This window comes from Dipodomys spectabilis, unplaced genomic scaffold, assembly GCF_019054845.1.
Source record: "Dipodomys spectabilis isolate Male_0828 unplaced genomic scaffold, ASM1905484v1 ptg000119l, whole genome shotgun sequence".
Classification (NCBI taxonomy): Eukaryota; Metazoa; Chordata; class Mammalia; order Rodentia; family Heteromyidae; genus Dipodomys; species Dipodomys spectabilis.
In genome coordinates, this window is record NW_024870796.1 from 312,800 (window position 1) to 328,538 (window position 15,739).

General features: G+C 52.0%; 1 protein-coding gene across 1 annotated transcript in view; it reads left to right on the top strand.

Annotated features, from left to right (window-relative positions):
• The first annotated feature begins 2,602 nt into the window (after window positions 1-2,602).
• Window positions 2,603-15,739, top strand: part of Flt4 (fms related receptor tyrosine kinase 4) — a 43,490-nt gene continuing 30,353 nt past the window's right edge. The window contains exon 1 of the mRNA XM_042688989.1: window positions 2,603-2,686. Coding sequence (XP_042544923.1) covers window positions 2,629-2,686 — 58 coding nt within the window. The 5' untranslated portion in view covers window positions 2,603-2,628. The remainder of the gene's footprint in view (window positions 2,687-15,739) is intronic.

Genomic DNA, 15,739 nt, shown 5'->3' on the forward strand with positions numbered 1-15,739 from the left:
CATCACTATCAAGAATGGGGATTATTTCCTCTGGAGAAATAATAATACTATTTATCATTATAAGAAATATTATTTCTTCTCCTGACTACATCTTTTGAGATCTCATGGCTCCCATGAGATCTTCCAGGGACGCTCACTTTGGATGCTCTTCTTGTGAAGTTGGTTGAAGCACAGGAAGTTCAACTACCTTGAATTGTCATGGTAGAAAGACCGTAAGTGGGCACACCTGTTTACAGACCTCGCTGAGCTTCCAGATGGCAGTCAGCATCATCTAGCAGACATATAATCCAGTCAAGATTTCAGACAGATGACAAAACCAAAGGAGACATCCCACGTAAGAATTATGCAACCAAGCCCTTCTCCAATCTCTGATCCTCTGAAACATGAGCAAAAGAAAATCATTGCTGCTTGCTTTGCATCACGACATTTGGAAGTCGTTGTTACACTGTAATAATGAGACCTGACAAAGAATTGTATGCCCAGAAAACATAAAAGACTCCTTACTAATCAATGAGAGAAATAGACAGACAATGGGCAGTAATAAGAGAACAAAAGGCTTGAGATCAAATTGTTCATTTACCATCAACCTCAATGACAATTAAGGAAAGGCTAATTAATGGCATGTTGTGGCATAATGAGACACGCTAATACAAATCTACTACAATGGAAAAATAGCACTCTTCTATAGTTGAAGACACACACACCTACCAATTTTACCATAAATATATACACATGTGAACATGTGTGTTTATGTGCATTTGTGTGTGTGAGAGAGAGGGCTCAGGTACACCAGAAAACACATGCATGAATGTTCAGAGTAGCAAAAGATAGAAACTGGCAAAAATTCAAAGTTCCATCAATAGTAGGCAGACAAATTAATCATACCATATCAAACAACGGAAAACCCGGTGGCTGTGAAAATAAGCAAAGTATAAGTCATTATAGCAATAGGTAAAAGAATCTTGCAAATTATGACTAAAAATACCCATGACATGAATCCACTTAAATTAGGCTAAGACCCAAGCAAAACATGTATTTGGGGAATAAAAGAATAAAAATCAGGGAAATGATAAGATCAAGATACTTCATCCTGGACACCTTTTGAGGTTAGCGAAGGGCTTGTGAAAGGAAGTAAGAGAAGCTTCTGGAATGTCAAAGCTATTGCACATCTCCTGTTGGGACATAAATGTTTGCTTTAAGCTTCACATTTCTAATGAAATCACATACAGCTTAATAGATTCAATTCTTGCACTCGAGAAAGCTGGTAATGGTTATTAACAATCTGGTCTTGGTTTGAGGCCAAGGATGGACTTGACTTGTGGAATGGCATGAAAAAAAACACACGACTGGAGTCTGTAAACACAGAAGAGAGGGGTTGAAACAGCCATGGGACATATCATCATCATCATCAGATCACCATCATCATCATCGTTATGTTGCTGGTACTGGGGCTTGAACTCAGGGCCCTGCACTCCTGCTTGTCTTTTTCAATCAAGGTTAGTGATCTACCACTTAAGCCACAGCTCTGCTTCCAGCTTTTTGCAGCACAACTAGAGACAGAGTCTCACAGACTTTCCCTGCAATCCTCAGATCTCAACCTCCCGAGTAGCCGGGGGTTATAGACGTGAGTCACTAGCGCTCGGCTTTGGGATCTTTTCTTGGTAATTTTTAATTTTTTAATGTTATTCGAAAGGTGATGTACGCAGAGGGTTACGGTTAGGTAGCTTTAGTTTTTTAAATAAGAAAAATTCTAGGGATGCAACTGTGTGTGTGAGAGAGAGACAGAGACAGAGAAAGACAGAGAGAGAGAGAGAGACAGAGACAGAGATTGGGAGAGAGATTGGGAGGGAGGGAGGAAGGGAGGGAGAGGATGTCTGCGGGAGGGCTATGCCAATTCAGAAAACCAAGTGCCACCTGATTTTAAAAAGACTTGTGCATGAGCTCAGAGCTCTGAAGCCAGAGGCCGGACCTTTCAGCGTGGGGCGGGCTGGGAGGAAGGTGCCTTCTTCTTCTTGTTCTTTTGAATGTGCGGTGCTCAGCTGCAGCGCACAGCCTGCAGCCCCGCAGGGAGGAGGTTACCAGGATGCGGGGGGAGGGGGGGAGGCCCCACGCCATGTCCCCACGCGTGATGCTCTTCAGGTTCCACGCGTGGTCGCTCTGCCTCTGCTGACTCTCTCCCACCGAGGGTGTGTAGTCCCTGGAAGAAAACTGCAGGAGAGTGGGGAGCACACGCGGGATCCATTCAGTCCACGCGTGTCCCAGTTCACACGGGGAACCCTCCCCTCTCCACCTTGTCTTCTCCCTACATCCTGCGCCCCCACCCCCGGGAGGGACGGGACGGCAGGAGTTGCCTCGGGGACTTGCGCTTGGGCACCTTCGACGCCCCCGGGGTGGGAAAGAAGGAGCGGGGCGGGCTTGGGAGGGGCAGAAAGAGGGTCGAGGGGCGGTCTAAAGCCACCGCGGCCCGCCTCTCTCCCCCCCCTCCAGCTCCGCCCCCCTGCCCCACCCCTAAGCCCCGCCGCCGGGTCCGGGCCCCGCCCGCCCGCCCGCCCGCGCGCGCGCCGGTCCAGCCTGCGATCACACTGCCAGCCAGCCCCGAAGCTACCGGGGAGACCCGTGCCGCCGGAGATGCCGCGGCTCGCCGCGCCGTGCCTGCGCCTGTGGCTCTGCCTGGGATTCCTCGACGGTGAGCACGGGGCGCTGCCAGTCCACTGCTGGTTCCGGGACTGGGGGCGGGGGGGGGGTTCCCTCCGTCCCTCCCTCCCTCCCCAGGCTGTGCGCCAGTGGTGGGGGACTCCGCGCCGACGGCAGGCAGGGGACCGGGCAGCCTGGAGGGTGCGCACGCCGGATGGGTCCCTGGGACAGCGGGTAGAGATTGCAGCCGGGTCAGGGACCGGGGTGAGCGGAGGGGGGGGGGGGGGAGACTGCGCCTTGGGAGATCGGATACTCTCAGGCTTCCTGGCTGAGACCAGGCGCTGCACTCCCGACCCCACCCCGCTCCCCAGGTACCCCGAGGCACCCATTCCCCCCCCCCCCCCCCCGGCCCTGGACACCCTTCGCCCCGCACTTCTCCGGTCCAGGACCCTGAGGTCTTGGCGCCCCACTTTCTCTAGGCCAAGGACTGCAGAGATCAGTGGACCCCAAATCCATCCCCCCCCCCGCCCCCCGCAGCTCAGACAGGCAGAGCTTGGGGTTAACTGTGCAGGAGCAACTGGGAATCCAAGGCCAAGCTTTTTTATTGTTAATTAAATGTTATTATGAAGGTGATGTACCAAGAGGTCATAAGATACGGAAGCTGGGAAAAGGCCAATCTTAAGTCTGAAGGGAGAGGGTTCACTTGGGATGTGACTGACCAGGAGCCTTGAAGGCCAGCCCCAAGGAGCCCGGACTATGGCGCAAAAGGATCAAGTCGCACAGGACTGAACGGTTTAGGTGTGAATTGGTGATCTGTCTCTGGCAGGGAGCGAGGACTGGAAAGAAGGGAGAGCGGAGGACAAGGAGGAAGCGAGGGGTTGGATGGAGGTATCAGGAAGGAAGAGGCAGAGAAGGGAGGATGAGCTGGAAATCCACTCTAGAGAGATCAGGGCGGAGGGGGCATCACAGAGCCCTGTGTGTTTCATTAGAGGAATGCTGAGAGATTGGGGGGGGGGGCGGGAATGATCAGATGCTTTTGCACTCCATAGAAGCTGTATACTGGCTTTGCATGCTCTACCCTTTCCGATTTCTTTCTATCCTTTCCGATCCCAGAGTATGAGGCCCAATTTACAGACAGAAAAGCCGACATTAGGACTTGAACTTGGGGCCGGAAGGCTGTCCCTAAGCTTTTCCCCCTCAAGTCTGGTGCTCTGCCACTGGAGCCACCTCCACTTAGTCTCCCAAACTTTCCTGCCCAAGCTGCCTTCAAACCATGATCCTCAGATTTCAGCGTCCTGACTAGCTCAGATTACAGGCATGTACCGTGAGCACTGGTCTCCCTAGATTATCGCTTGCATCCCTACATCCAGTCTCAGGACCAGTCTCTCTCTGCTGCACAGTGTGTGTTTGTTGAGTGACTGAGTGTGGGGGGAGAGGAGAGAATGGAAGCCTGATTGAACCGCAGAGGTAAAGAATGGAAGACCTCCCCCACTGCCCAGGAAACGTGCAACAAACAGCTGCATGTGGTATCTGAGGCTCAGGATAAAGGTTGGACTGGGGTAGCTGGAGAGGAAGCAGTGCGGGGACCCTGGGGGAGGAGATCTAAGAGGAAGGGGGCTTGCAGAGAGACAGGAACAGCCTGCAGGTGTGAGAACCAGGGGATGCCAACGTGAGTGGGAGGTGGGAGGCAGGGAAGGGAAGTGATACCATCTCTTCAGTAAGCACTGGCCACGCATCCCAAACCCAGCTGTGAAGGGGAGAAAGGGTATTTGCTAGGAGGGGTGTCTCAGACTGGACATGACTATGACTGGCAGAAAGATAACACTGATGGCAGAGACCCTGTCCCTGTGAGCTCTGTACCTGGTTCCACCCACTCCTGGGGTGGAAGAGGACCCAGGAGTTCCCAGCAGGAACATGAACCCCCAAGGTAGAGTCTGGGTGTGTAGCTCAGTGGCTCAGTGGTAGACGCTTGCCTAGTAGGCAGGAGACACTGGATGGTATCCTTAGCCCTGCAGAAGAAACCTCAGCAATCCTAAATTCAACCAAGTACCAAGAAAGCCAGAGTGGAAGGCTGGTGAGAAACCTTTAAAGACTATAGAATATCATGGTTTGCTTTTGTTTGTTTGTTTGCTTGCTTTGGCCATCCTCCCCCCCCCCCCCAGTCCATGTTGTGTGATTTGGACTCTCCTTTACCCTTCCCTCCCTGCACCTCAGTTTCCCTCTGAGTTGCAGTGGACAGGCTGGTAAACACTCTGCACATGTACCTGGGCTGGACTTCAAGGTTCAGCCCACAGTCTGACGCCATTGATAGGAAAGGTGGTAAATGACATACTCAAGAAGTTTCATCTTTGATGACTTCAAGGGAGGGGCTTCACCTCTAGACAGTGGGCAGCCAGCTTGGGATGTTCAGAGAAAGTAGCAGAGATTTTTTTTGGGGGGGGAAGGGGCATGAGCCTAACCTGAGGACACACCCCTGCCATGGCTTGAATCTTACCTGGCCGATGCAATTCTCTGCTTTCTCTACCCCTCAACCCTGACCCAAGCCCAGGAGAGTAGGAAGGGAGCGGGGATGTAAGTAGGTGCCAGCAGAATATGGGGGCTGGGTCTGCTTCGTTGGTGTCTATGGACCTGCTGGCCCTCGTCCAGTTCTGCAGGCATGCTAATGTCCACGCCGCTGGTCAAGCCACCATGCCTACAGCATGAAGCCACTATGGCTGAAGGGTTCTGTTTCCTTTCCAGTGCACACTGCCCTCCCCCTCCCCCAGGCAGGCCCACACAAGGTATCATAATGGACAGTCCACTGAACTCCCCCAGTATGCCAGTTCTGTGCAAGCCAACCAGCCATGGCGACCTCCTCAGAATGGGCCTTGGCCTGCAGGGTTTCTTGAATGCCAGGCCAGCAGGGGCCAGGATGTGGCAGCCAGACATCTGTAGCCCAGGGATGAATTTGCTCAGTGGTCCCTGGGAAGCCCAGCTGGGGACAGCACAGGAAGATAGTGTCCCTTCCCACTGAGGGGTCTGCAGATTTCAAGGAAGGGAGTTAGAAGCTGGGCAAAGAACCCCTTAAAGGCTCAGACATACAAACATCAGCTGTTGCATCGTCGGGACAAGTGAATGATCAGATGAAGCTAGAGCCTGGGGTTGAGTAACCAGGATGGACCCATGGATCCAGTGGTTGGTGGGAAGATAGAAAGAATGCCAGGTCTCTGGCTTAAGAGAAAGGGTGGATCATGTGGTCACTTATCAGATGGGGATCCCCCAAAAGGAGAATCAAATATGGAGAAGTCTGGCCTTCAGGACTTTCCATTTAATGTAACGGGGGCAGAAGGAAGACCAGGGAAATTAAGTAGGGTCCTAGCATGAAGAAGGAAGTTCTTCTCTGTGTCTAGCTGGCCCCTCCTGCTTCTTGTTTGGCTATTTTCATACATGGAGCAGATAGATAGATCTCTCTGCACCTGGGTCTGTGTGCCACCGTTTTCTGAGATGGCCCAGGAGTGTCAGATGGGCAGGGAGAGGGATCCAAAGAACCTCTCGCACTCTATGACAGACAAGCTACAGACACGTCCCACTTGGAGGCAGGGATTCCTGCCTTTCGATCCTTTTCAGACACTGGCTTCCTCTGGGATCTCAGTTTTCCGGTCAAGCGGAGGGGACCAGTCTGGGAGCAGGAAGGTGCTGTGGGAGGCTCGGGTGCCTGCTCTGCCCTGCTGTGGGCGGGGTGGACAGTGGACACGCCCCCTCTCCTTTGCCCAGCCCCTCTCCCCCTTGGATGGTGGGGGAAGGGGGAAGACAACTAGGACTGGACAGAGACACAGGTCTGGGTGGCAAGTAGGGGAGCCCCCGCCACGTGGCCAGCAAGGTCAGCAGGGGTTCATGGGAAAGGACTTGTCGGCCACAGAAGAGGACATCCTGCCTGCGTTTCCCTCTTCCTGTGGCAGGAGCCGGTGGCCCCGATTTAGCCATGCTGGGGGGCCACCTCTGAGCCAGCTGGGCTCATTGATAACATTGCTCAGGCTGCTGCTGGTGAGCAGAGACCTGACCCCAGCAAGACCAGGGCAACGGCCTGGCACAGCTGCCTTGAGCTTAGTGCTCAGCACCTGCTAGGGTACCTCCCACCTCTTTGACACCCCCACGGGGTACTGAGGCAGCCCACCTTCCCAGCCCATCCGTCCCCTGCTCTCCTTCCTTAGCAGTACCAACCGCACAACATCTTCCTGGCTTGTGTCTTCTTGCTTAGCCTAACCCGTAGCTCTGAAATACAGATGAGAGCCAGGCATTGGTGGCTGTAGCTACTCAGTAGGCTGAGATCTGAGGATCACAGTTTGAAGCCAGCCCAGGCAGAAAAGCCCCTGAGACTCTTATCACCAATAAACGAATCCTTTCCCCCTCCCCCCCCCCCCACACAAAGTGGAGCAGTGATTGAAATAGTAGAGTGTTAGCCTCAAGCAAAAGAAGCTCAGGAATAGTACCCAGGCCCTAGGACTGCCACACATCCAAACACCACAGATCCCACCCTTCAGTGTCCCCACCTTCAAAGATAGGGACCAGATTCTTGAACTACAGAAGCTGGTCCTTGCTGGAGCCCAAGGACAACCCTAAACCCACATGCACCCAGCCTGTACCTACTGAACTCTAGCCAATTACCAGGACCTTTTCCTACTCCAGACAGACTCCTGAGGAAGCTTCGGGAAGACAGCCTTAGCCTCCAAATGGAAGGTTGCACCAAGGGCTGGAAGGATTTCATCCCCATTCTAGGTGTGTCCCAAGAACACAGAATTCAGGCTTTCAAGTATACTGAAGGAATCCCTTTATCCTCACCTAACTGGGGATCCTGGTCTCAGTTTGCCTAAATTCTGCACAGTCAATTCTCTTTTTTATATTGTTATGAGTATGCAGGTGTGCACACATGCCCACTCATGCACACACACACACACACACTACACATACACACTCAAACTTAGAGCTTCTAGTTGTTAGTTACACTTTGGTGTAAGATGGTTCATCCAATTGTTTCAAACAAGGAAGTGTGGGAATTTTAACTTTGTGGTAATGAGTGTCATTGTACCTATTCTGAAGATTAGGAAATAAAGATCAGAGGGTTGACATTAAGATCAGAGGTTGAAATGTTAGATGTTAGGGGTAAATGGATTTCAGTCAGGGAGGTGGCAGATGTCTTGGAGTTTGGTCTCTGATGGCAGAGGTACCAAGGGAATAAGAAAAAGAAGGCACAGCCGGGCACCAGTGGCTCACACCTGTGATCCTAGCTACACAGGAGACTGAGATCTGAGGATTGCAGTTCAGTGCCATCTCAAGCAAGAAAGTCTATGAGACTCTTATCTTTAATAAACCACCAGAAAACTGAAAGTGTACTGGATTCAAAGTGGTAGAGCGCTAGCCTTGAGCTGAAGAGCTCAGGAACAGCACCCAGGCCCAGAGTTCAGGTCCCACAACCAAAGGAAGAAAGAATGGAAGAGCGAAGGAAGGAAGGAAGGAAGGAAGGAAGGAAAGAAGGAAGGAAGGAAGGAAGGGCCAAAAACCCTAGAAAGATAGGCAGGTAGGGTCACAGATTTCTAACACTGAACATTGCTACCTGATGTCTCCACCATGCCCCAAACTATGGCACCATCTTTCTTTCCCTCAGGTCTAGTTCTAGCCCAGAGTGTCCGCCTCTGTCTGGCACCGATTCCCTCCCCTCTACACCTGCCCACACACTCGCCATGGTGCTTCTTTCTTTCCCTTGGATTCCCCAGAGAGCCGGTCATGCGTTAAGCCCTCCCCAAGTCCTTGGTGAGAAGGAAAAGACAAATGATAGCCCTTGACCTTGAGCTAAGGAATTGTCAAGTGTGATAAAACCAGACTCCAAGATGCTGCAGGAGAGGGTAAGAGTCCAGAGGAGGGAGCCTCGGCGCGTGACCCTAAGGTGGTGGCACTGGGGACGGCCTATCAGAGTAGAGGAGGAGGCTTATCTACGAAGATGGCAAATGGAGGCGTTGGAAGGGACCCTGGGGATGGGGAAGGCAAGGGAATGCTCAGATTCCACTCAGGCCACAGAGAGCTCGGAGCGGGGCTTTGGTTCTGGAGAGATCTGACCACTGGATCAGAACTGCGCCAGTGGAGAGACCTGGAAGTGTATGGAGGCTGTCCAAATAGTAGGGTGAAGAGGCCAGAGACTGGAGAGGCAGAGCAGCTCCCAAGATAGCTAAGGGTGGCCATCAGGCCAGCGTGTGTCCTCTGCAAGGTGAACCCTGTGGGTGCAAAGTGATCTACGAGCATGGCAAGGGAGAGAATGGGTCCAGAGCAAAGCCACCCTGTCCTTTGGTCCCCTCCTGCTGGCCCAACAGGCTCCTACTCCGTCTGCAAAGCCCATACTTCATGAAATGATCATCACTTGGACAGCCAACCTAGGAAAAGGGAGAGCAGGGTTTCGGGGTGGGGGGGGGCGGGGCGGGGGTGGTGATGGAAGAAAGGGGATTTGATCATCTCTGCATTTTGTAACCTACAGCAATGCAAATAATAGGACTGGGAAGGTGGCTCAGGGGTAGAGTTCTCGCCTTGCATTGCCCTGGGTTCGATTCCTCAGCACCACATAAGCAAAAGAAAAAAGGCGGTAGTGGCGCTGTGGCTCAAGTGGTAGAGTGCTAGCCTTGACCTGAAGAGCTGAGGGACAGCGCCCAGGACCAGAGTTCAGGCCCCACGACCGACCAAAAAAAAAAAAAAAAAAAGAAATGCAAATAATGTTGACATCGATGAAAGTTACCCCATCTTGCCATAATCCTGTACCCCCCTTTCACAAACTCCCACCCAAAGACAGTCTTATTGGTAATGTCATTTGGGACCAGTTGGCCTCTGTGTGCCTTGATTTGCTCATATGACCACAGTGTAGTAATAACCCCTACTTGGGGGTATGTGGGGGGTGGGGGGGGAGCATTAAAGGCGTGTGGGACTGCACCGGCACACAGAAAAATGCTAGGCATGCATTTGTTCTTGTTGTTAGAACAGGATGCATCCATATAAGCAGAATTTGGGGGTCAAAGTGGACCAAGTTGTTTTGTTTAATTGTATGAATGCCTGTTTGTCCACATCCTTTCCAACCTGGGAAGTGTTGTTCTTTTTAGGACTTGTGCAGCGGATCAGTGGACTCATCTGTGTGGCCTGTCTCTATCTGTTCCCCTCTCCTCCAAGGCCTGGCTGTGATCTGAGCTTTAGAGCAGGGTCCACTGAGGTTAGTTTGCAGAGGAGCTGGTTGAGAAGGTGAAGAGATAACAGGGTGAGGTTGAAGCAGGACAGAGGCCTGAGGCTGGGCGCAACCCTGGGCCTTTTTCTGTGGCCTTCTCACTCCACAGGTTACTCTTTATCTCTTCTATCCACATGCTTCTTGTGGTTACCTCCACGCTGGCTTTTGCACACAGCCCTCTAGCCTAGAAGAATCAGTGTTTACCTCCTGGGCCAGCACATCCCTAGTTAGTCTACAAAGCCCATTCTAGCTCACATGAAGTCTCAACCCTGATCCCCTACCTCCACATTCTTACCCAGCGCTGGTTCACCATGAGATGCAGAAACTGCCGTTAAGTGCTCAGCTGGCAGGTGATGGTGCATGGTTTGGTGACCGTGTATTCTGAACTTGCAGTGGTTCTTAATGTGGTTATGTGGGGGTCTGTGGTTCCCAGCAATCTTACCATCTACACCTCACAAGGGGAAAAACTGGGCCTTAGGGAGAGGTGCCGAATTGCTCAAGGCCCTCCACTAGAGAGTGGTGTTGTGGAGGGGGAGTGGGAAAAGGTACTAGCCAGGATCTGGAGGCTATGAGCCTTATCAGGAATAGCCACTCTGCCCTTGTCCTCTTAGTCCTGAAAACTGGAAGTGAAGGACTCATGACCACTTGAGCCTGACTCTTAAGTTCTGGAGTCTCAGGCCAGAATACACACGGTGCTTCCGTGTTGGGGGGGTCTGCTGACTCGTTCTTAGGAGTAAAAAGAAGGCATTGGGGCAGGTCTCCCCGACCCCTTGACTGGCCTGGAACAATGCGCCCCACCCTCAGCGAGAGGGTGAAGAGGACCCATGCCCAGTGAGGAGTGGGTGACTACTAAAGGATTCTTATGGCAACCTTGTGTCCACCATATTGGACCTGGGAGCCCAACCATGGACTGATGATATCTCAGAGCCACCAGATGACACAACCTTTCCTTGGGTCGTGGGTCAGAAATAGGGTCACTGCTCTGAGCCCCAGAGGTGAGAGCAGGCTGTACAGCCCTTGAAGTAGGATCTGCAGTTTGTCAGGCACAGACGCCTATCAGGAAGGACAGTGGGCACAGCATGAGCCCAGGAGCGGGCTAGGCAAGCACCTCTTGCGCTCAGCAGAAGCTTTGGGAGATGAAACCAGCCAGGAAAGTGGCGGGGCAGAAGATTGCTGGAACAGACACCACCTGGAAACCGTGCACACCTCCGCATAGCTGGGAGGAGCCAGGAAAGGGGTCCTGAAGCCCCAGTATCCCCCTTTGGGCGGAATGGTGTTGTGAGCTGGCCAGGAGGCTGGGAGGCCGGGAGGCCTGTACTCAGGTTGGCAACATGAGCAGATGGAGGAGGAGGTTCCAAAAAGGAACCAGCTGACTTCTCCTTCTCTCTTTCCAGCTTCCCTGAACCCCCTGTGCTGGGACCTGGGCTTGGCCATTCCCTGTGAACTTAATGATCAGTGTAGACACAGCTCCTAGAAAACCCCTACAGCCCGGGCCTCATCCTTACTCTCACTACAAAAGGGGACCAAGTCCTTTTATCCATCTCTGAAGATTCCCAAGGGCACATTCATAAAGGGGTACACCTGTCCCCTCCTTTACTTCCAACCTTGCCTGTCTCCTTCCATGGAGACAATTCATGTTTTCCTAGCAAATCCTTTCTGGGCCCATCTGGATAGAATTCATGCACAGATGAAATTAAGCCTCACTCTCTGGAAGCACCACTTCCTATGTTGGGTTGAATTCCGCCCCCCCCCTAAGTTTCTCAAGAAAGGAGCCCCTGATACATGGTCTTGGCTTAAAGGTGTGCATGCTGTTTTCCCCCACCCCCAGGGGGACGGTAATGCCCTCCTGTATGCTGCTCCCACAGTTTTCCTCGCCTATGGCTGATGCAGGATTCCCGAGGGGCTCAAGGCCAAGGGGGTGTCACAGGGCTGCTGACAGCACAGAGTAGAGGAGGTGTGCACTCTGGCCTTGCTGACCTCGGCCCGGCGCCTGCCCCAACTGCTCTGCTGCAAGTTTACAGGGCCACTGCCCTGCTGGCCAGGGGAAGGAAGAAGCCAGTTCCCGGGGGCCAGGAACAGGAAGGCAGGGGGAGCGTGGCAGAGGCCAGGATGACAATGCTTCCTGCTGCGGGAAGGGAAGAGACAGTAGAGACAGACAACAGCCAGGCAGGAAGGATGCGCCTTTGGTAGGTGGGGGCTGGGCAGTCATGGAGCCTCTGGGCCAAATATACCCAACTGTTTAGCAGTCAGATCTTTCATCCAGTCAGCAGGGAGCCTCACCTTCAAAGCTGGAAATAACCTCTTCCAAAGGCACAATGGAGTCTGACCCAGTTCCTACCCAAAGAAAGACCTCAGAGATCTGGTTAACCATATTCCATCCCTCTGCCCATCGATCTACCATTTATCTCTCCATGCATCCATCCAACCACCTGATGCTCCATCTATCCATCCTTTCCATCTGTCCATTTATCTATCTACCCATCCATCCACTCATCCATGCTTATTCCCAACTGTGTCCAGCATCGGTCTATCCAACCAACCATTTATTCATGCAACAAGTATGTATTGAGTCTTTGCTCTGTGTTAGGTGCTGGACACTAGGCATGCAGTGGGATAGAAAACAGAACTGGCTTGATCTTGGCACCATGGAAACTTGCTGCTAGTACAGGACATGGATAAACATAAGAAAATCGAATCTTACCAGGTATAGCCAGAATAAGGCAAGTAACCATGAGGCAGAGATGGAGCCTGAAGAGGACATTTAGATTTTGTAAGGATGAGATCCTAAGCTGAGACAAAAGCCAGCTGTGTGGAGATCATAGGAGAAGCATATCAAGAGAACAGGTATATGTGAAGACCTTGGGGTGGGAAAGGCATGATGCAGAGCAACATGGGTGGGCCATGAGAGAGAGAGACAGAGACAGAGACCCAGAGAGACAGAAAGACAGAGAGAGTATACAGCTGGACAGAGGCCAGATCTCTGTCAGGTGTCTGGATTTCTCTAGAAGTGCATAGGGAAGTCACAGATAGGACTTCTTTGTCGTTTTAAACTAACAATCACAACTGCACTGGAAGTGGAGGCCAGAGCAGGCTCAGCAAGCCACGTTGGGACAAATGCTGTTGTTAGCCCTCTGCCCTCTGTCCTCTCCCCTCCCTGCAGAGCAAAAGAACAGGGATCCAGCCGTGGGCTATACCCAGCCTGCCAGGCTTTGTGGCAAATGGATGGGCTGAGAAGCCAAGCCGGCAATCCACAGAGAATTTTTTTTTTCAATTTAGGGAGATGGCTGCTATCAAATCTGGATGTTAGCGTTAGGAATATAGAACTTGTGGTGTCTGTGGGAATTCAAGATTGGTCAGCTAGATGCCTCGGGCTGAGTTGAGACAAGAGCTCTATGTTGGAGATAGAGATCCAGAGGTATCTTGACCCCTGGGAGAAAGAATGATAGGGAAGAGAAAATAAGGAGCAACAGGAATTAGTGTTGGGTTGAGGGGACGGAGGAAGCTGAGAGCAGGGAGAGGTTACAGGAGCCAGCAAAGGAAGAAAGTTGTGCTATCTGCCCTGGAGTCCTACTGGACCGGTGGCATTGGAGGGTTACCAGAAATCATGAAGTTAGGGGTGTCACCTATGGATGAGAAAAGTGAGCTTTGGCTATAAAGCGAAAGAGGGAAACAGAACAGTAGCCAGAGGGAGTAGGAGATCAAGGAGTCGTTTTGTTTTGAAGATGGGAGATGATCTCATAAAGATCAGTGATCCGGAGAAAATGGAATTATCTGTGAGTATCAGGGCCAGGAGATGCTGAGTATTTTGGAGAATTTTTGGTTTGGGAGCAGAGTTGTCAGAGGCCCTGACAGGCTACTGAGGGGGTAGAATGAGGTATCTTCATCGGATGCTGTGTGTTGTGAATGCCGAAAGGAAGGAAGGGACACAGGGAAGTGCATTTAATGAGAGTCTGTTAGCAGGAAATAAAGCAAACACAGCCGGTGTTCAGGGGCTTTGTGCTGCTGTGTGGAGCTGCTCTGTGACATGGTGGTGTTGAAGGGCTGGAACAGAGGGCAGGAGGCCAGGGGGACAGGGTGATGGGCTGTCTGTGGTCACTGCATCAGAACAGGTGCATCTAACAAGACTGAAGTTAGTAGGGGAAAAGGACACCCGAGGCAGGAGAGGAGAAGGGAGAAAGAGAGGAAAACGTGGGGAGATAAGCATTCAGGGGGATGGTATGGTTTCTCGTGATGACCGTGTTCAGGGTGTGCCTCTGGAAGCCAGTGGATGAGGGGGAGGAGAGGAGGGAAGATCTCGAAGGCCAGCGTTCTGGTGAGTCATCAGGTGGATGTTGAAGTCATGGAGAATGGTATGAGCTGGGGTGGGGAAGAGGACGGCGAGTCCAGAGCTACAGTCAGCAAAGAATGAAGGGAAGTGATCTGGAGAGAGGCTGATGACAGCTTTAGTGGGGAGAGGGTGGTGCCATCAAAAGCAGGCGACTCCAAAGGGTTACGGTAGGGAGGGGAGGTGACCACGAAGAGTTCTCCATCTGGCATGGGGTGGAGAGCATTAAAAAAAAAAAAAGCAACCCTGGGGAAGTAGCATCCTCAGCCAGTCAGGTTGTACATGAGATAGGCTGAAAAGGATAAATGATCCTGAAGGAGGAATGTTGCTTCCTTTGATGGTATAGTACTGTTTGGGAAGAAGCTCCTATTGGCTCTGTTCCCTTATCCATCCATCCATCCATCCATCCATCCATCCATCCATCCATCCATCCATCCATCCATCCAACCCTCACTCACTCCTATCCATCTATCTACACATCCATCTACCCCTCCATCCATTCATTCACTCACGCACTTCTATCTATCTACCCACTGGCCTATCGATCCATCCATTCATGGGTGGGATGATCCATTATTTTCCCATCTATCATCCGTCCAACTATTGTTAAATCCAAGCCCTGAATCTTTGTCCCACATTGCTTGGTTTGGGCTTAGAAAAGTAGAAAGCACAATGCAGTCTGATTATGTTCTAATAGCAGGATCTCTGAGGAGGAGGAAGAGGAGGAGGAGGAGGAGGAGGAGGAGGAGGAGGAGGAGGGATGTTGCTTCAGTGGTGTTGACTGTATGGGGAAGAGATGTATGAATCAGATCCAAAGAGTGAGATCCACAGAAGGGGAAGCAAAGGCAAAGGATTCAAGATATGGAAAGAGAAAAAAAATCCCTAGCAATTTGCAAGTTTGGTGAGAGAGCCTGTGTCCTCTCAAGGGTTGAAACAGTAGAGAAGTGTCTGGAAGATGGCTGCTTACCTGCTGTACCTGGGAAGCAAAGGGAACCACTCAAGAAAACTGGGCCAGCAACTGCCACAGTTCTGTAGCTGATCATTACTAGAGGTGTGCCCAGATGTGTGCTACAGAGAAAAGTGACAGCCTCTCGGGGCCAGCTCACACAGCATCCCAGACTTCACTGTGGCAGGGACCTCTCTCCCTTACTGAGGGCACACATGGGGCTTAGGCAGGAGCATTAGCTGGCAGCCAGAGACCTCCTGTATGCCCATATGCTGTCTTCAGGCCGGACCTCCTACACTACACAGCTCTTTAACGCCTACCTCATCCATACAGTGGCGGGGGGGGGGGGGGGTCACGGTTCCTCCCTAGCTCCTAGTTCGATCACGCATTTGTCTATATACCTGCTTAGCCTGGCCTTACTTGCTTTCTACTATTTCTTTGGAACCCAGCTCACTGGTGCCCTCCTGGGGCTTCCTTTCTGGCCTGAGGAGAAGACTTCTTTCTGGAGCTCTTCTATTCTGCTGTGAGCAATCCTGGGGGCGGCGGGGGGGGGGGGGGGGTGCGTGGTGGGACACAGAATAGAGAAGGTGAGAGGCTGCCT